Genomic DNA, 21,533 nt, shown 5'->3' on the forward strand with positions numbered 1-21,533 from the left:
AACAAAGTTTGACAAAATGTGCTATATTTAGAGTTGTACTTTTCCACTGTCAAAACGTTACATCTCAAAACTCTGCAGAATGCCCTCAGGGAAATACACATTTCTGTATTCAGTAGGAAGGCAAGGAAAGGTGTGTCTGGCATGAACAAATCTTGGTCAAATGCTTTACTTTAATTCTTCTACTGCATGATGGGTTTGCTCTGAAAACAATTAACAAGAAGAGAAAGTTGACCTTCACTTTTCTCTTGATTAACCCTCTTCTGCCCAGGGTACTAGCCAGCTTATTAACATTTTGAAATAAGATTTCGTAGTGGAATAAGAGAAGCAAAGTGCAGGACTTGCAGTAGCACCAGAGGGGTTCTGCTGTAAAACCTCATGGATCCCCACTCGGTGCTCTTCAGACAACCTCCTTCTTGACCCAAAAGTGAAGCTGAGTTAAAAGTGTGACCCAAGAAGCCAGAAGAAATTGGCCCAGAGCATCTTTTTCATTTTTGTCCATGTCCATTCGCTAGATTCAGGTGCCTTGGTGTTAAGTCATTACCCCAATGCCATCTCTGATGAAGTACTTTTGCAGTGGAGGAATGTACCGGCGTGAGACTCCCTTTGGAGAAGTTTCAAGAATATGATTTGTAAAGCTAACACCAGAGATTGTACCTTCTTAGAGGTCAGCAATGCAAGATTTGCTCCTATACATATAAGGAATTCATTCAGAGTATGTGAATCGTGATACTGTGTTCTTTCATTGGAAAATCATGTCAGATACGGTAAATAACTGCTTCCTTCACTTGCAAATTTTGTCCTGCAGAACAGCAGACATGAGTTGTAATGGAAGATACAACCTTAAACGTTCATGCACTTTGTCAAACCTTTTTAACAGTAAAAACAAAAGGCCACAGAACTCCATTTCTTGTGAGCAGAACAGTTCTTAGCTTCTTCCCCCCAGTATCCCCACTGAACAATCCAGTACACAGTCCTTCATATTAAAAGGGATCAAGTGATTAGGAAAGGCAGCCTTTGAAGATGCTATTTGATACTAAGGAAATATACATTTTAGTTAGTGTCTCCCCAATGCAGCTTTAGGCACTTTATGCATATCTATATCATCAGCTGTATAAAGCTATTATTATTAGCTCAGACAGTGGTTATGTGGGAAAAGAGACTGTTCTGCTCAACACAGATATCAAAGATAAGGGAGGGAAAAAATGAAGCATTTAGCATTGTAACTGTGAAAAACAGCTGTAGTTTGTTCACGGCAGGTAACATAGTGTCTTCTTGAGAAAACTGGGTGAGTCAGGCAGTTTACTACTGTTTTCTTGTAAAGCTGTTCTAATTGACAACCAAAGGGAATATTTGCTCTTTTGGGATTGTTTGTGTACTTTCTCTTTAATATTTTTTTCACTGATTATGTAACGAATAAGATTCCCAAGTAGACAGTCTGCAATTTGTTTATTGTCATACGTGAAAACACTTTGCCACTTACAGTTTTCTTCTGACTCCTTGCTGTGAGAGTTTGATCAGTTATTAGAGAAACCAAATGTTGTCTCCCCAGCACTGCAAGAGCTCAGTCTCAAGTTGAATAATGCTCTCATTTCACTGAGTGCACCACATTTTCATTACAGAACCATCCCACTGAACAACTGAAAACTTAGAGAACTACAATGGCATTAGTTAAAATATTTCGTATGTTTTATATCAGTGAAACCATGTAAAATTAAAAAAAAAGACTTCTGAGGAATGTAAATTACTGAAGTACAACAGAATCAATTGCATGCTACTTTGCTGTAAGTAATGAAGTGGTTCACAGGATCATTCAACTGCCAACTAATGGAAGGAGAATTTATTGCGCTTACTGATAACTGTTCGCTGAAATTCACTTCTTTTTTTCCCCTCCTAGAAACATTATCACTATCTGTAACAGGGAGTGAATGTAAAGAGCAGTATCTCAAGTAAATTTGGGTGTGGTTGAGTGTCTCTCACTATGAAAGAAAAGAGGAAGAGCATCATCTGAAAATGGTTTGGAGATCACCCATATGGATCTGTTTGCACTTAACCGTAGACTAATACTTGGATGTTCTTCTTGAAGCATGAGCTCTGGAAAACAAAAGGCAAAGACCTTACAAACAAAGCGCTTTCAAACACCGGAGTTCAGTCTGAGGATCCTGATATTAAAGAAATCCAACTCTCTGCATTATATGTGTAGATGGCAATGGAGTATTTTTTTATGGAGGGCTGACTGGCCAGCATGGTTACACTTTCACTGCTCTACAACTTCTGCAAGATTCTGTTTGACACTAAGTCTAAAAAAAGTGTTAAAAGAGCAGGTCATCTAAAGGGGAGTGACAGAATGTAGTGGCACTCACATCTACTTACATGAATGTTTTTCTTAAGAAAAGGGAAAAATTAATTTTGGGGGAGGATAGGACAACATTGCTTTGCCTAAAAAATCGTAACTGCTCTGCTTTTTAATATTTATAAGAATTTTTACCCTCAAATGATGCAAAATGCCTTCATAAAATGCAAGAGTCATGGCAGACCACAAAATTGAGCAAGATTTTCCTATCTGCAATACACCACGGCAATCTGCCCTCTAAGGTCTAATTACTTCTTTCAAAAGACTTGTGTGATTGTGCAAGCTGTGCACAATTTCTGTTCCTAATCCTTTTTCTTTACGGCAATAATGCTGATACTTGAAGAAATATTTTGGTATCCAACCAAATGGAAAAGCATTTTGATTGCCAAAATACTACTGTGGATATCAAACATGTAATAAATTGTGTTTCCCGGCACAGAATATTGTCTAGGCTAACCACCCAGTGGTGCTGGTTTGTTGACTGAGACACCATTGTCCCGTGTCAGACCAGTTGACAAATGGAAAGACGGCTTCCACGTCCAGACCATTTTGGTCATACTGTGTCATGGGTAGCACTTAGTTACGCTGAATGCAGAACATGACATTGCTCCTGAAATCCCTGTTTATATCACCACTAGAGACTTACTCCCCTCTGCTATTTCATTCAGTAAAAATCTTTTCTATGCATCTGCCAAACCACTCACCCAGGGCCCTGCAGCACTTGCGAGCTCGTTTTGCAGGTTTGCGTGCAGTCCATGTAGGAGGGGCCGGGAATGTTTATGGTACCAGCAAGTCCTTGTGTCATCCAGTCTGAATAACCTTGGAAAGTGAATGCTATAGCTTGTGCTCCCTGATGTCATCATGCCTATTAAAAGGAATATTAAACGTTAAGTCTGTTGAGAAATAGTGAATTGTAATGTGCTGTCTACAAGTTCTAATTGACCTCAACATTTTTGATCACATAAGTAAACACTGCATGCATAAAATCATACAAAGCACACTATAAAATGAGACTTTTTGCTATCTTTTTTTCTACCTGCTGGCTTCAGAATATAAAGGCAAAACACTAGCCTTGACAGAAATTAAGGAAAGGCCAATAGAATTCAGTGTAAAACTTTCTATACATTTCATTTGAAAGAATATTGTTTTTCTGTAACTTATAAAACAAAATACATCTGACACTAAAAGAATAATAGCTTGAAATGAAATACTTAATGCCAGGAGTGGTGTTGAGTTTGATGTCCTTATGCAGAGAACACTGAATACAAATTGCATTGTATGCATGGCATACAAAAAGCATGGCAACTTTATGGTACGGAGGTTAAGGGAATTTTTTAGAGGAGCATACCTTATATAAACTGAAAATGTGCATCATATGAAAACAAGTGCTGCACTTAAATAAAATTATAGATGTATTTATTAAGGCTTCTGACAGTTAATGTCATAAAAAAAGAGAATGTACAGTATCCTTAGAAAATACAAACGAAGTCAAATGGTCAATTAAGGAAGTGCATATAAAACAGAACAATCATGTAGAATATTCTTACTCCAGAGGACATGGGAGTTATAGAGGATACTAAGCATTTAAAATATTTGTAGATGAGTGGATGTTATGCGTCTACTAAATCTCACCTGCAATGTCTGTATTCACCTTTGAAGCAAAATAATTTAATCAGAAAAGATTTCAGCATTGAAAAGCCAGGATGGCTTCGGCTTGCAAGAAGCTGTTTAGAATTGTTTGGGCCACTGGTTTGTTTCTTCTGTGTATTCTAAAAAGTTGAGTACAATCTCAATGCCAAACAAATCCAAATTATCTGCCGCCCTTCACTTTTCCTAAGCATGCCGAAAACAGAAGTCAGAATAATTATGGTATTTATTGAAATACTTTATTCACTCTGATCATTCAATGTCTGATTCCTGTGGTCTCCTGTAGGACCTGCAAGGGCCAGTGCTGTGCTGTTGCTCCAGTTGCACCACGCTGCTGAGCTATCAGAAGGAAGCTCTAAATTAACTGCCAGCACACTCCACGTTACCCCATACTGTCCCATCAGGAACAAGTGTGTCAAGACAGAAAATGTAGTAGCAGTAGGAGAGGTAAGGTAAAATGTAGCCTTCCACCAGTTGATATAGCTGGTAGTTCAACCAAACTGATAGAAGGAAAGTAACCACAGTTCCTAGGTAATTTCTTAAAATGCAATCAGAGCACCTGAGTATTGGTAGCTTAAGTCACAGGTGATCATAACTGCCTGGCACAGTCCTCAGGTGTGTCTCCATTTGGGCACAGAACACAGGGTTTTTTGGAAAAGTTGTGGTCGTGCTCATAGCCTCTGTGCTTGGTCCAGGAATATGAAGTAACAGCTCCTCGTGCTTTGTGCTGTGCATCAACAGTAAGAATATCTTTAACCTCTGACTGTGTTTTAAAATTATTTTAGCTCAATTTTGTACATTTTGCAAGTAGGAATTTTATGGCCTCGGACACAGCTGTAAGACTTTGGCAAGCAAATCTTGGGTATTGCTGCTGTTGTCTTTTGGTAAAGTACTATATTCTGTTCGGTAAGTCATATATGAGAAGTTAGACCATTACACTTGATGATAGACTATTTCCAGGTCCATTTAGAAAAAAAAAAAAGGATGAAATATTCATACCGGGTTACAGGCTTTTCTCAGTAACATTCTCTTCTGTAGGCCACTTAATCTCTGAATTGTAACAGTCCTTCTGTTGACATAAAATTTTCATGACAGTAAAATGTTATTTTGGATTACAAAAAATTTAAAATAGGACCTATCTTCCTAAAAGCCCCAAATTCTGAAGATTCATTTTCATTTTTGAAAACCAAAGAATCACCTATCTTATGTCTGCACGTGGAGGAAAAGTGCTGTGAAACTCCTGTGCCAACTATTTGTATTACACAGAGCGTGAAGCCGCATCTGCGGAGTCGGGGCATGGGCAGGTTCCTCTCCCCGGCTGCTGCAAGCTTGGCCATGCCGCTGTGCCAGCACAGAGGGACATTTGTTATGCAAAATTTAAAGCTGCTGTAGGATACATTCTCTGCCCTTTCAGGCTCACAGTTTGCTTCTCAGGCCAGGCTACAGCCACTATAATAAACCCAGGATGTTTGGCAAAATCTGGTGGTTGTCCTTCGGTTCTTTATTTTTTCCACATTTACTTTCCTTTGTAGAGCACAACTTCAGAGCCCTTAATGCTTAGACATTTAGGAATTTCCTGACAGTCCATCTGGATTCTTTTCCATACAGGTTCCTGAATTAGCTACTCCATACACTTTATGTTTATGACTCCTCTTTAAAACAAGGTTGTCAACACTAGCAGTTGGTGAGATTTCCAATTTTCTGGATGAGGCAACTGGGATGGAAAAGCCACACCAACTTCTGTTCACTTCAGGAGGTTAAAACAGGGAGAAAAATGAAAGCAAAGTAATAGCTTTTCTCCCTTTGTGCTTCAAGATCTGTAGCAACTGAGGTGTCTTGTATCTCTCTGAGCCCCCAGACCTGTTCTTCTGAGCTTCCTCATTGTGTACAGAAAACAAATCACCCAAGGAAAGAACTTGTGGAGGACTTCTGGTTCCAGAGCAAGGAGACCAGGACAGTGTCATGGCAAGTCCTAATGTCAGAACGGCTCGGGGATGAGGTAAAGGCAATGATTTTGCTCACGTCCAGCTTAGTGTCCTGTTTCCCACAGTGTTGAGCAGCAGGTGGTGATTAGGGAAAGAATACAGAAGAGGACAAGTATGGAAAGACGCTTTGCTGGTATTTCCTCTGAGCTTCAGGCAGTCTGTGGCATAGGGACTTCCAGACACCAGAGTTTGTATCTGCTTTCTTGTGCCTAATGGGTCTTGATGGACTTTCTATGAATTTTTCTAACTGCTCTGAACCATTCATAGTTTTGGCAAACACAACCCTGTTGTAATGAATTCTGTGATTCAGTTATGTTTTGTAAAAAATGTTTCCTTTTATTTAAATCTTCTGCTTAGTAATTTCATTAGGTGCCCCTACTTCTCTTATTATGAGAAACAGTGAATAGTTTTTCTCTGATCTATCTTCTACTTATCCACATGATATTTTTTTCTCAACTTTCCTTGAGAGAAGCAGCTTGACACCTTTGTTGCTCTTCTCAGTACATTTCCTGGGTACATTGCACCTTTTATTTTTGAGACAGGGTGACCAGCATTACAATCTATATTTGTGAGAAGAATTTAAAGAGTAGCGTAACTAAATTTTTCTAATAATTCATATTTATTTTGCCTTTCAGATGTCTGTTGACTGACATTTTCATGTATCTCTTTACTGGATGGTAATAGCTCATTTAAAGCTCATCACTATGTGTATGTATAAACATAGTTATGCACGTGGAGCAAAACTTGTCTTTACTCTGCATTTACCAACACTGAATTTCACCTGCCATTTTTTCATTATCTGTATTATTAAATAATTTTAAACTTTTTTTCAGTAGATTTGACTTTCCCACATAATTTTATATCATCATCGATCTTCATCACCTTCTTGTTCTCTCCTCTTAGCCTAATAATCCAGTAATTTGAAAAGCATGGATCCCTGTTGGGCTGCACTGATAATCTTTCTTCCTCTGTTGTGAAATCTGACCTCTTGCTTACTCTACTTTAAAGAATATTAAATGATGAGCCCTCTCGTCCTACAACAGCTTCATTTCCTTGGTGAGGGACTTTTCACAAAGCTTTCTGCAAATTTAAGTCCCCTGCTATCAACTGATTATTCTTATCCATGTGCTTATTGGCTCCTTCAAAGAAAAACTATAGATTTACAAATCAAGACTTAAAAATTTTGTTGATACTTTGCTATTTTACTTATCCAGATGTCTTCTAATTCTATTATTACAATTTAATTTCTTCATGAAGTCCTGAGTAACACAAGAGGTCCTTTAATACCACAGAGTCCATCAAAGCTTTCTGTGCAAAAAAAGGAAGGTTACTGGGGATCTAAACCAAGTCGAAAATTATATTTTTTTTTTCAGAATTGTTTTCAGGCTCCTAATAAAGATGATATTTAATGACAATAATTAAGAAACTCTCAGTACTACTGAACTTCAAAATGAACAGCTATAATTTTGGTGGTTGAAGAGACATGAGAAAGACCACAACAGCACATTTGATACACTGTATTTTAGAAAAACTGAGTCTTTACAATCAACCAGTATTACAGTGGGTTACTAATAAAAATTAAGCAATTGCATTTTATGCAGAGTGAGACTTACTTATATGGCCCTGGCTTCCTGCAAGAGCATCAACATCTCAGTACTCAACACCCCTACCTTATTTCTGCACCAGTGCATCATGCACCCAGATGAGCTCATTAGCTGGACTAATCATTCAGACTTCTGGAACAAAAATGAGACAGTTGCACTAGACTACAGTTAGGGTATTGTGCTACTAGAGAGCACATCTTTCTTCAGTAACCTTGAGCTATAAGCCATACCCATTGCAGGATTAGCAGGAACTTGAGAGGCAAGTTCCATCATTATTCAAATATCTGAAATTTTCCTTTCATATTTAATAAGAAAACAGATCAAAGCTAGACAATAGTTTTTTATCCCTTCTATTCGCAGCATCACCTTTCCATTCACTGAGGTTTCTTGACCTTACTAATGTTCAAGGCTAAACAACTAAATTCTATATATTTCCAACCTAGTATAAGTCTTTAACATTGGGACCTGTAGTTGGGAGAAATAAGCTTTTGGCTTCTACACAACACAGCAACCTGCTTCCTTGGCGAGAAGCACGTCAGTAGTGCTTCACATTTAACCACTGTCAACAAAACCACTTACCAATTCCAAGTCTTGATCCTGAGGCACTGGAGTAAAAAACCTTGACAGATAACCATTAATTACCTCTCAAAACAATTGTGTTTCTTTGGGATTTTGTATACAATATGTGTACACAATATTTCATCCTCAGATGAACTACGAGATGAATGGCAGGGAGATATGCCATTCTGAAGCCTACAGAAGAATCCGTCTAAACAAAGAGAAGGAAATTAATCAGAGGCAAATAGGATCTGTAAAGCCATGTGTGTGCATAGGTTCTCAATGGTGTATACAGCATTGCCACTAAATGCGGCTGAATGCAAGAGAGACAAGATACTGCAAATAATTTCTGGGAAAAACTGTGACAGTAATCAGGGACAACACACTAAAATCTAAGAGAGAGGGGTTAAGCTGCTAAATCTTAGGGGGGAAATTAATGTGTATAGTATACAATTTTTTAATTCAGAGATAATACAGTAATGGACAGCCTTCAAATGATTTAGCTGGCTAGATGCAATGTATTTGATTTTTGGGGATAAATTGTAGTCATTATCCCCAAAAGGACAGAGTGAGTAACCATCCGCAGGTTTTCTACATGATATTATTGGAGCAAATGAATCAGGCATATGCTTGTGATGTGGTGCCAGTGGGGGAGGGAAGGAGAGAGAGACCAGATGTTCCTTAAGAAGCAAGATTTTACAAGAAAGAAAAAGCAGAACTTCCTCCTAATAAGATCAACATACTCCTCCTTGGTTTTCATTCAAAAGAAAATTTCAGGAATGTCCTGCACAGATCTAGATGGCTCAGGAAAAGGTATGTACAAAAGGCTTTCATATGCTTATTTTACTAAAAGAAAACAACCACAAAAACTGATAGCAAAGAATGGAACAGAATTCCCTCTTTTTTTAACTAATCCTTAATCCTAGAATGCACTGCCTAAGCAGGAGTAAGTAAAATAGAAAATCAGTAATTCTTACTACAAGAATAAAATTCCAGCCAGAAGGATCAGCTGTTGCCATTAGCCTTATTCTGGCTCCTGATAAATTCTGATGATATTTTTGACCCATTTATCTAAAAAATATCACTGTACTTCCGATGGCACTCCTACTTAGAACTGGCATTATGTGGCTGCTCATCAGCTGTTCTAAAGTCTGCTTTTTCCAGGTGTCTGAGAAGAATCATTTTGTTCAGATCCATTAAAGGATTCTTGTATCTTAGACATCTTCATGTCTAAAGGTTGCAACTAGAAGTCATAACCGATAAGTAAAAGCCATGATGTTTTCTGAATTGGAAACTGGTCTGGTGCCAACTGAATGTAATGGGAGCATGTGACAAGCAGTTGATTATGTCTTCAAACAGACAGAACCTGTTCATTATATCGAATCACTTCAGGGATTATTTATGTGAGCTTTTCCCCCTAAGGCAGGACTATGGCTTTCTATAGTGTATGGTTCTTGCTGTAAATATATGGAATAAAGCTGGTCATAAGGTGGCAAGATATTGATCACAAAGCAGACATTTTTTGTGTTAATGATCTGAATCAATGCTTTGATTTGAAATCTCAGTTGTACTATGATTGCTTAGTCTTCAGAAATGGTATATGACAGAACTGAACTTTAAAAACTCTAAGTATCCTACCAGAGGGACATTTTGTGTTATAATGAACAAATCTGGCAATGTAGAAACGTCTATTGGGAATTGGAATCTGATTCTATTGTTTCTGAGCAAGTATCAGCAACCTTCTTACAGGGATACAGTACATTAACAACATGATAAGCATTTAATGAGTGTTAAGGAAAGAATAGTTACTTTTATACTTCAAAAAGGAAAAAAAGGATTTAGACAAGAATGTTTGCCCAAGATTCAAATACCTGATGAATAATCAATTTTCTGATCACCTTTCATAAACAATTGTTTATCATTTCATAAGCAATTGTGCATTATTTGCCTCTGTGGAGGATGGGATTAGCTAGTAAATAGTATGCAGTCATCAATTATATTGTCAGTGTTTTCCGCATTCAGTTTCAAAACACATGATGAAAGAACAAAATGTCAATGAGATGATGACACGAAGACAGGGAGACATCTGTGTCTACTGAAAATTAACTTTATTCAGCTAGTGTTGTACATAGTGAGCATCCTTAAAGTGCATGGGTGCCCATATCAGTGTGCACATGCATGCATACCCCTCAGTGTCCCAATTAATTTTCATCAAATTCCCTGAATAGAACAGAATGTTCTGTTTATAATAAGCCACTATTGACCAAATAAGTGTGAACTGAAGACCTGGAGGTCATTTCATGTTTATTTGATAAGGTAGTCTCTATATAGAGCTGTGTAATTGCAGTTGAAAGAAAAGTTCTGCCATAAACATGGAGAAGTCACAGCATGATATACATTTGTCCTCAAGGCCATATTTGAGAACTTTTGTGTTGATATCTTTGATATTCTAACAAATGCTGATATGATATGTTATTGTAGAATGGACCATTTCAACATCTAAGCATAACTTATGCTTCAGGAAAATAAGAAAAATACAGATTTACTTTTAGAATATACATTTTTGTAATGCTAATTCTCTTACTGCTTTTTGAAAAACATAACGTAAACGAGAGTTGGATAGTGACTCTGTGATATAATTTTTCAGGGAAGATGGGTAACTGCAGGCAACAAAGGTTGTTATTTACCTGAATCTCTGAAAATTCAGGCCACATGCAGCTGAAATTTGGTGCTTCCAAAAGTGTCAAAAGATCATGGCACACTTTTGAAATCTGATCAAATTATTTTGCAGGATGAAGTTAAGCATATTTTATGGACTCACTTCTATTGAGTTTCATATGCTTAGTATGCGTTTTTGTAACTATGTTATGTATGCCAATACACGGCACCTGTGAATCAATTAACATTTTTTTTCAGCTTCAGTCATGCCCTAGATTTGATTGTATGTTTTATTTGTATGGTGTTTCTATCTTTACTATCTAATTTAAATTACAGTATGAAGATTTCTGAAATCTGGATAGAAAAGCAAAAATTGCTTTCTCCTCAGAGGTTCCTGTAAAAAGTGAAAAGGACTTGGTGGGCTATCCTAAGTATAAATAGTCTGAGCTGGATTAGGTTGGATACCAACCTAACAAAAAAAAACATAACAAACATTGATGTAACTATAACCTATATCAGAACAGACAAAGCACAAACAGATCAGATGTTGCAGTGACATCTGACAGGAATGACTTGTCCTCTTGAAACTTTTTAGGTTTGACAAGACAAAACCTAAACACAGTGAATGTTACAGTACTTAAATATTATGAAATTAAACCTAAGGAGTGGTGCTTAGGACTGCACGTGTTGATGCTTAAATGCATTGTAGGGGGAGGCTGAGGTACCCAAGGTCCAAATATTCTCCTCAGCCTAGAGAAACCTCATGTCTAGTTATGCTACCTTTGTTTTATAAAGCTTCTACAAAAGGAAATGAAAGACTTACTGAGCCAGAACTGAAACACTAATAAAGTAGGAGTTTGATTCAGTTTTCTACTGAGAAAGCAACTCCCCTAAAAGAAAGGCTGTAATGGCTTGCTATCTTTTTCAGTGTCATTATCAAGAATAATCAGATACAAAACATACGCTATACTTGAAGTATCCCAGTCCAGAACCAAGGACTGCTAAATTCCCATGTGCCCCATGTTTGTTCTGTCTTGTCCCTTCAATGTGACATTTTCTGCTAACAGTGATCATCATCAATGGTCAAGGTGGACACTGGCCCCATTTCATTCTAATCTTACAGGGAACTGGTTAGGAAAAACAGAATTATATCCCTACCTGCTGAAGTCTGAAATTCCAGGTTTACCATTTCTGAGGCTAGTATGCCAATGGTAGCTTCCTTCGTGCCAAGTGTCTAATCTGAAAAGAGGATGTGGTATTGTGAAACCTGTGTGGATAGACACACCTAACCCACAGTTCTCTGTAAAAAGCCTATTTTAAACACACCCATTTACTTAGTGTCACCTACTGGTTATCTCTTTTCAATTTATCCCAAATTTATAGTGACACTGAATTGTCCTTTGGAACCATTTGGACCTTCTTAATAACAAAAATAGATTTGTGCAACCATTTTTACTTCTAGAACTCTGTACTTCCATACTTCATCATTCAAATTAGTGGGTTCATAGGCAAATATGTCTGAGAATGTGGGAGTTCTGCATGCCTCAGTTCTAGTTCCTCCTTCAGGGACTGCATGTGCATTCTGCATTGTAGTTAATTTTTACTGAAACAACATTGGAAACAGACTGCAGTCCGTTTTGCTGTGTCTTAAGAGTTTCTTTTTCACTAGAAAAAAACAATTCCTGAATTATATTTTACATTACTAAAAATAGGTTTCATTAAAAATTAAGAGAGGGGTTAGGCTTTTATGCATGTTATAATTCACATCCTTATTTTAGCCACTCATTGTAGGTTTTGCAACAACATAAATGGTAGGGTCTTGACCAGACACATTAATTTAGAGTACTTAACAAAGGCATACAGCGTCCTCGTAGCATCACATGAGAGCTGGTGCCTCCAGAATGAGTAAGGAAGCTTAAATGAGGCATTTGATTCAAACTGTCAAAATTACATACTTGCATATAGGTTGCTTATATACAAATGAACACTAATTCTGTCTGATTGCCAAATGACTAAAGTCAAGATTTTCACCTTGGACAGTATGTACAAACTTTGTTTCTCACAAAATAAAATGAGGGGGTTGTGTTAGTGCCTAGTGTACTTTGCCTGTAGCTTGGTAGCACTGGAAATTTGGCAACATGAATTGCAAGAGGCCCATATCCGGTACACCAGGCACATGAATTGGCCAAGACCTCAGGAAGCATCTGCTGGCATTTTGCCTGCAATTAGATGCTGCAGTTTGCACTTATTTTCACAAGCAATAGATCTGTCCCCAAACAAATGATAGTTTTTTCTCTTTTTTTCTCCTTTGAAATATTTTTATAAATAATTCTATGTTCAGACCTTGAAAATATTATTTCCTCATTATATGCTTTTCTATTTGACCAAAACTGATCCCCATTTTCCCTTCCCTACACCACCAGTTCTGTGGGGATGCAGCTCGAGCAGCTCTCTGCCTGCTCTGCTTTGGGACTTTGGGATCTACAAGACCAGGTTGTGCCTTTATTCACAGCAACAGATTAGCATAATGTGTTATTAAGTGTTGCATCATAAATGCAGACACATTCTGTCAGACAATTCTGTAACTACAGAAAGGTGGTTTTGTGTGTAATACCGATACGAAGCCATCTCCACTTGTGCCACAGTTTCACTCTCACTTTGAGCTAACACGTGCTGGCACCGAAGGCAGAGTCTGGCTGCAACTCTCTCCCTCCCTTTCCTCTCTTCCAGCCACTTCTACTCACTCTTCTCTTGCTTTGCAACTTGTGCTTCCACGGGTGTTTACACACAACTCAACTAGATCTGGAGATCTAACTGGGGATAATATTAAACCCACAAAAAATAAATAAGCTTAGTTAGTTTTTACTTAACTAAAAGATACTTTTAAATGGATCAGCTTTACTGCACAGTTCGTTCACCTGCCAAATGAATGCTGGTGCTCACTGGTAGCAAGGGAACAGGCACAAGCAATTAAGAGCAGGTAGGACCAGCTCCTTCTTTTGGAGGGCCAGTTTTAAGTGATTGTGGAGTTACAGAGAAATGCTTTCTGCACTGATACCAGAGGCCAGAAAATAACCCTAGGAGAGATCCTTGTTGTACATTCAGAGAACAAATACAAACTTACTAGCCCCCCTCAGCAAAATCCTGGTTGTTTCTAGATATTGAAGACATAAAGGCAGTATGATCAAGCTTCTGTAAAGCTGTTCAGGATCAATCTAAGTGTAAAAAATTATTATAAATATTGTAGAACACATTTATGTTTTAGTTTTATGGCAAAAGGGACACACATTCCTTATGTATGTAGTGTTTACATTGCTCCTACCAATTAAAAAATTGAGGAATGCTGCAAAGCTTTTCAGACAGAAACGCTATAATCTTAAATCCCAGTATATTAGACTTTATAAATGATGGTATTAAGCTTGGTCAGTTTTCACACCGGAGATCTTTAGGTGTGGCACAACTAAGTAGAAACAGCATCTTAAAGCTGATAATAGTGCTACTGGATGTTCGTGTTGAAGATGCCTATTGAAGTAGTATAGCTCGGACTATATTCTTCACAATGTAATAATAATAACTGTATTATCTCAAAGCCTTGAAATTTTATCACTAGTTAATGTGTCACACATCTTAAAAAGAGTTCTGTTACCTTTTATGTGCATAGATACCTAAATCTTGTTTTTATAGTTAAGACAGTTGAATTGAGGGATTTGTTCTTCCTAACTAAAAGCATTGCTAAATGGATGCTTTTGAATATGGGCAATGATTTTCAATACTATGAAAATCGCATTGCAGTAACAGGTGATCATTTTATACTTCAGTTAGGCTATTTGTGAACAAAGCAGATGAAAGCAGCTAAAACATAAAAAATCTGTACTTATCAAAACATTTACCTTGAATACTTTATCAAAATATTGGGTGGATCTGAATCTGTAGCCTCTATCATTGCAATATAATGATAAATGCTGCATAATATGGGCTTGAAAGAGAAAAAGAGAACTCTTTCAAACCACAGAGGAAATACATGGAGCCAGTACAACAACAGAGATGCATGTGTGGCTAGAATACTGGTGGACATGCCAGCTCAAGGTTTCAAAAGTGCTGAGCCACCACAGTTGTAAACTCATTGCCGGTGCAAAGACGTAGCCAAATTTTGCCTAAAATAGAATCAACAGGGCAAAAGACCAACCATAACTTCTTCACAGCAGAAATACTGTAATGAAATGAAAACTAATTACTGTGTTTAGGGCAAGACAGATCTGGTAGGCAGAATAGTTTATATACTAAACATCTAGTGGTACTTTGAACATGCAGTGACTCTGCAGATCCTGATTTATTCATTAGCCCTGGAACAGACAGACTACACATCCATTTCTGCTGGCAGGTTTTGGGGGGAGGGGGGGAGAGCTAATTCTGCTGAAAATTTCTTTTTCTGTTTCTGTGAAAAGGTTTTATTTGAAAAAAGTCTTGAACATCATTATCTCCTGAGCAGGAACTGATTTAAGTAGTAGAAAGGTTGATTTGAGTGTACTGTTTACATCAAGTAACCCTCAGAAATCAGCACTCCAAAATGCTGACGTTAAACTCTGATTTAATTGAGCAGCTGCTACAAGTGAATAGGAGTTGAGATAGCTCAGCACTTTGTTCCTCTGTTCTGCATGTACACAATAGATTTGGCTCAACAAGAGTATTTTTTTATTAAACAATGCTTTCATTTTCAGCTAGATGCAGCATATAATTGCATCATACTCTGATTAGAATATAAGCACATTAGCTTACAGTTTTGCATTCTTAAGGTCTACAGCACAGGTCATAAATATAATGATATGGCTGTTCTTCCAGCCCAAATACATGCAGAATGCACATCATAAGGCAGATCTTAATCATGAGGTTCCACACCTGAGATATTTCTTCCTCTGTGAAGATGTTGGATCACGTTCTAACTGGTTTTATTTCTGCAAACCTTAAAATTTCCAGGAATTGTGAGGACAAAGAACATGAGGGTACAAATGAACACCGCAAATCAAACAACTTTTTCAAAAAGAAAGAAACATTTGTATACGTAGTAAGTTCTGCTGGAAGACTGAAGTGACGTGGAGAGTTCAAAGGCTGTCAGGTATCAAAGTTGGCTAACACGCCAAGGAATACAGGAGGACATGGCTGGGCTAGCACAGCAAGGACAGTGGCATCCCAGATGGCAGGAAAGTCTTCCGAGTGTGAGGGACCAAAAGCAAAACGGCATAACCTCACAGCTGGTGGTGTTTTACAGGTGTTGTGGTAAAACATACTAATATCCACAACTGCGAGAATCTTTAAGAGGTTGCCTTGATTCATGGTTTTCATGCTTCTTACTAAAGGGAAGCAGAGACACAAAGCTAAAAGTTAACAGAAAGCTTTGCAATACATCATTGTAAAGCAGTCATAGAATGGTTTGTGTTGAAAAGAACCTTATAGATCATCTTGTTCCAACCCCCTGCCATGGGCAGGGACACCTCCCACTAGGGCCGGCTGCTCAAAGCCCCATCCAGCCTGGCCTTGAACACTTCCAGGGATGGGGCATCCACAACTTCCCTGGGCAACCTGTTCCAGTGCCTCACCACCCTCATAGTGAAAAACTTCTTCCTGAGCTTTCACAAAACATAATTAAAACCCCAAACTGTGTATAAGTTCATAAAGATGTATAGGTGGTGTGAGCCTGCCTGAGCCTGGACGGAAGCCATGTCCCCGGCATCCTGGTTGCAGAGGCGGTGAGGAGACCCAGGCGCCCACCGCTCCTACTCACGGCCCTCAGGAAACCACCCCCGGGCCTACACCCCCGAGAGCCTTCGCTGGCCGCGGGCGGGCCCTCTTCTTGCCGCGGAGAGCCGTTTGGGAGGCCCGCCCACCTCGCCGTCCCGTGGAAGAACGGGGAGCCTCTGAAGGGTGCGGGCGCTGAGGCAGCTGCGGGAGGAGCCACCCGCTGAGGAGGCGCTGCCCCTCCGCCGAAGGGCGGCCGCGGCCTGCGCGCCCCGCACAACCCCGCGCCGCGCCCCGCGTGCCTGCCCGGGCCCCGGGCACCCTTGGGGGAGGGAGGCGGCCGCAGACCCCGGTCACGGCGCGCTACCGGCACTGTCCCCGGTTCGCGCCCGTCCGCGCCCAGCGCCTGCGGCGGCGCCGCGGCCCCTTTAAATGGAGGCGGGGCCGAGCCCCAAAGTTTGCACAAGTTGTGGAGCGGGGCCGGCGGCCGCGCAGAGCTGCGTGTCCGGCCTGGCCATGGGCCCCCCCGGCCGCTAGGAGCCCCCCGCCATGGACTACCTCACCGCCTTCACCGGCAAGGGCGGCCGCCTCCTGCGCGGCACCGCCAGCCGCCTCTGGGGCGCTGTGCCCGGTGGCTTCCGCCAGGTCCGCTTCCAGGACGGCCGGAGCCGTGGGGCAGCGGGTCTCGCCGAGCCGGCGCCAGGTACCGGCGGGGAAGGAAAGGGGTGCGGGGGGAGGCAGGGCCAGCGCTTGGGCAGGATCCTCACCGGGCACTGGGGGCTTCTCACCCCTCAGAGTCTCCCTGGAAGGGAGCGAGCTCGGGGGGAAAAGAGAGCGTGCGGGAGCCGGACACCTTCCCCGGCGGGGGGCGGCCAGCGGGCCCCCGCCGTGCCCCTGGCTCGCAGCCTTGGCGGGCCGCGGCAGGGAGACCTGTAGCGGGCAGCTCTCCTCTGCTTCCCGGGCCGCGCCGGGGCGGCTGCGAGCGGCCACCGAGGGAAGAGGCGGCGGGAGAGGACGGGTAAGGGAGGGCGGGGGAGGGCCGGCAGATGGGCCGCGGCCTGCCCCGCCGGGGCACCGTCCCGAGGGGAGGCTGCGCCCCGAAGGGGTTGCACCAGAAGACGGGTCTAACAACAAAAAAACCAACTTTGCTTTTGCTTCCCGTCTTCCTGATTTCAGTGACAGTACTACCGCATTTACTTTCATTACTTCACCCCACTCCGTTTTCCTAGTGCTTTTATTGCCCAGGGTGAGGGAAAGCGACTGGAGCACCACCTTGTTTTGGGGTCTTCTTCACGTACAGAGTGTCTTCTGCCTCGTGTGCTCCTGAAGAACAGGCGGTAGTACTTCGGAAGTAGGTTTGGTGATGGTAAGGGCAGAAGTAGTACCTCTGCGTTTTAGTAGTCAAACAGGTCTGTCAGGAGACGGCAAGTGGCTCTTTCTGTCCTGTGCCTGGGAGTAAGAGGGCTGCTTTTGTCACCCCCTTTCCTCATAATGCTGTTGGGCTGTAAGTGTGGGTATGGTAACTTACTCATCTGAAGTGAGGGCTCAGGTTGGCAAGAAATGCCATGAGAACTGGAGGGGTGGACAGTGAACGTGTATGCAGAAGGGGGCCGGGCAATAAGGACTATAGGAAGGTAACACTATTGATTGGAGATTTAAAAGAAACTGTGGTGTAGCTAGTAAAAGCAGCATGGTCTAAGAAGTGCTTAGAAAAAGACATACGAAGTTAAGTTTGTCAAAATGCTTTCTGAGAATCTGAAGAGCATTATGCAATTAATAGTAAATCTTTCCCTTTTTCTTCTATTTCAAGAAGCTTTGTGCCAAGTGTATGACTGCATGTTTGTCATTTTCTGTAGGTGAGGTTGAAGTCAGGTCTCTACAGAAAGGTAGTATTAAAGACCATTAAGTTTCTTTGTTACTTGAGGTTATTTTGGAAGAGTATTTGGAAGAGTTCTTTATCAAGAGAAACAAGATCTGGTACTTACTGTAGTAGGCAAGGCGATAGGAATGCCCATGCGGTCTATCAGATGTAGATGATGTCTCCTCGTGTGCCTTGCATCACGCTTCTTACACAGAAAGGATGATAGGTACCACCTATATTTACAGTGTCACTCTTTTCGTTCTTTATTCCGTGTCCCTCTCTCTCAAGACATACAGGGGGAGTAAGAGACGGCGACTTGAGTTTCAGCAGTGACATGAAATACCTTGAATAAGGCCTCTACAAACTGTTAAAGGCTTGTTGACAAATATTACTTATACTCTTTTGCAGAAGCAAAATGGCAGTAAGACTTTTTAGTGTCTTTTGATCAGTTACAAGGCCACATATTCAGTTCTTAGTCTAAAGCATTGTTCACTGTGGTACGTGTGATTTATTGGAGGGAGAAGCTCTCTATGACTCTTCTTCCCCTCTTGCTCTGGATTAATTTAGACTGTGTTACAGTGCTTTATGTTTTCCTTAGCTTTGAGCAGGAAGTGTATTTCCTCAGATACTTTCATAATATAACAATTAAACTTTGTGTTAATGAAGGGTGACTGCGGTTCTGGAATGCGGGGTGGGTTTCTGTGTATACAGAATTTAATGTGCTATTTTGACAGAACCATACTTCAGGTTTTTCCTAACCTAGGCAAAGCACACTGTGTGAGGCAATTAGATCGTGGCCCTCTCATTCTGTCGTCTTCTTCATGGGGTTTCTGTCAGTTATGGATAAAAACCGATTCTTGTGATTGTAGCAAAATGCTTGCAAGAAGAATAATTCTGGCTTTCACATACTGCCTGTGCCCTGGTGGCTGTGGAAACTGTAACGATTGCAATACTTAAGTTGAAATCCAGCCTCTGTTTTAATTAGAGGTGGATCCCTTGACATTAACTTAAAACTTAATGGCAAATTCTAACTACTCCAAATGTTCAATCTCTCTATGTGGTGTTCTGGATCCAGGCCTACCTATTACTCTAGCTTTTTTCCGCCACTTGGGACCTTCAGAAGGATCTTTCCAGTGTTCATTTTCTTTGCATGGTTCAGTTGTGACTATGTGTTACTTCTTAAGAGAATAGTTCTTCATAAATACGTTAAATCCATGTTTCCACGTATCTGAAAGAAAAAAAAAATACCTAAGAATAAAAAAAAAGGTTATTTTTAATTTCACTTCTACAATAAAGTATCTCATTTTTTTTCATGTAATATTAGTACATTTATGTTTACTGTTTTATTGATTGTCTACTATATAGAGCAGTTGAACAGCTGCTTTATAAGGTTTCCAAGTTCAGGGAGGCAAGTCTGGTCAAATGCTGTACCTTAAATCACTGTTCTGAGCCTGTGTACTTCTTCAGGTACACACAGAACAGTTTATAGTATTTCTTAGTAGGGAGAAAGGAGACACTGGGAGCCTGAGTATTGCCATAGGAGGCTGTAAACCTGTTTAACCAGTTTACATTGTTTGTGTCAGCAGCCAATGAAATAACTTTAGAAAGGTATTTTGTCTTTTAGTGATTGTGGTGGAGGATAAAAATGCAAGGAGGACCAGAAATTCTAGAGAAAGCATCTGGCTTTAGTAAAGGCACTACCAGTAATTTCAGAGTGTAAAATTCCTATATTTTTTTTTTTTTTAAAAAAAAAAGGCCTTGTAGGATTTGAAATATCACTTCTAAAGATAGTCTATTGATAATTTCCAGGAAGAGCTAGTGTTTATGTATGTATTCAAGGCCTGGAGTTACCTAGAAACTTTAGCCAAAACAGGATGTAGCTTTCTTGTTTATTGGTATATATTGTAGGTGTTAGCATGTTGAAGTTACATGCAGTTTTGTTTGCTTTAAGATGCAACTCAAAGCTTTAGGGAATGTGTGATTAAGGATTATCTTTACTGCAGAATTGACTTGAACATTCAGTTTAATTCGAGTCTCATGTATACAAACCTCTTCCTTAAATGAGCCTACAGCATGCCTCATAGTTTTGTATGCTGTTTGCTTTGTCTGCTGTGTTAGGGGGAGTGTGGCCAGTTTAGTGAAGGAGGTGGTTTTACTTCTGTTCTGTGGCACTAGTGAGGCTGTACTTTGAATATGCTTTTTGGTTTGGTGCACCACTGTTAAGGAAGGCTGCTGGGGAACTATAGGAGGGCCAGGGGCATAGGGCGTATGACCTGTGAGGAGGGGATGGAGGGATCTGGGCTTCAGCTTTGAAAAAGGAGACCAAGGTGACTTAAAGGCAATCTAATAGCGACCTGTATCTGCCTAAAGGGGCACACTTCTCAGTTGTAAGAGGTGATAAAAGAAGAGGCAGCAGCCACAGGTTTTGGACAATAGATTCAAATTGGACAATAGGAAAAAAACCCACACACTGCACAAGGGGGTGATCCATCAGGGGGCAGGGTACAGTTTTAAGCTGACATGATTTGATGTTGACAATATTCCTGCTTCAAACTGGAGACTAGAGTAGATGTACTCAAGAGGTTTCTTCCAGATAACGCTTTGATTCTGTGAGGATATACTTCCATACTTGGAATCTCGTGCTTCTTCCTTCCTAGACATTTTCACCTCACTTTTGCCTGCAGTCACTTCATGGAGGGAGAAGATGCACTGCACAGACGGTCTTGACTTCCTGCAGTATGTTTCTCATTAAGTACAGAAGTTAACGAAATTAATATCAGTCATTCAGAACTCCTTGTTCAGAGAATCCTCTTAACCAGTCTGTCAGGGAAGTTGTTCTAGGTGCCTTCTATGAAAAGATATTTTTTTTTGTCAGTTTTTTCCTCCCTCAGGCTCAACTTGATCAGTTCTGAACAATGTGACTTGTGGGTTTGTTTACATTTTTTTCTTATCAGCTTTTGAGTCTTGATTGGTGAGATCATACACAGTATATCCAGTCAGCCACGTGGCCTGTCAGTCCTCTGTACTAGGGTGAAGGCAGCAGCAGTGCATTAGAAAGACAAAGCAGTGCAGGGCCAAGTTACCGTACGTTTGTCAAGTGCTACTGTAAAAGTTTGTATCTTCCTTTGTGAAAATCT

The 21,533-nt window shown here is 40.4% G+C and overlaps 1 protein-coding gene across 4 annotated transcripts in view; it reads left to right on the forward strand.

Annotated features, from left to right (window-relative positions):
* The window catches only part of OXR1 (oxidation resistance 1), a 284,062-nt gene that overhangs the window by 184,122 nt on the left and 78,407 nt on the right, over window positions 1–21,533 (forward strand). Inside the window, exon 1 of one of the 4 annotated variants that reach the window (XM_074145348.1) lies at window positions 16,968–17,238. The exons of 2 other annotated variants lie outside the window; for them this stretch is intronic. In XM_074145348.1, coding sequence (XP_074001449.1) covers window positions 17,085–17,238 — 154 coding nt within the window. In that variant the 5' untranslated portion in view covers window positions 16,968–17,084. Of the gene's footprint in view, window positions 1–16,967; window positions 17,239–21,533 lie in introns of those variants that run through there. One more of the 4 variants, XM_074145352.1, reaches the window with a different exon arrangement.

The sequence above is a fragment of the Numenius arquata genome, chromosome 3, assembly GCF_964106895.1.
Source record: "Numenius arquata chromosome 3, bNumArq3.hap1.1, whole genome shotgun sequence".
Lineage (NCBI taxonomy): Eukaryota > Metazoa > Chordata > Aves > Charadriiformes > Scolopacidae > Numenius > Numenius arquata.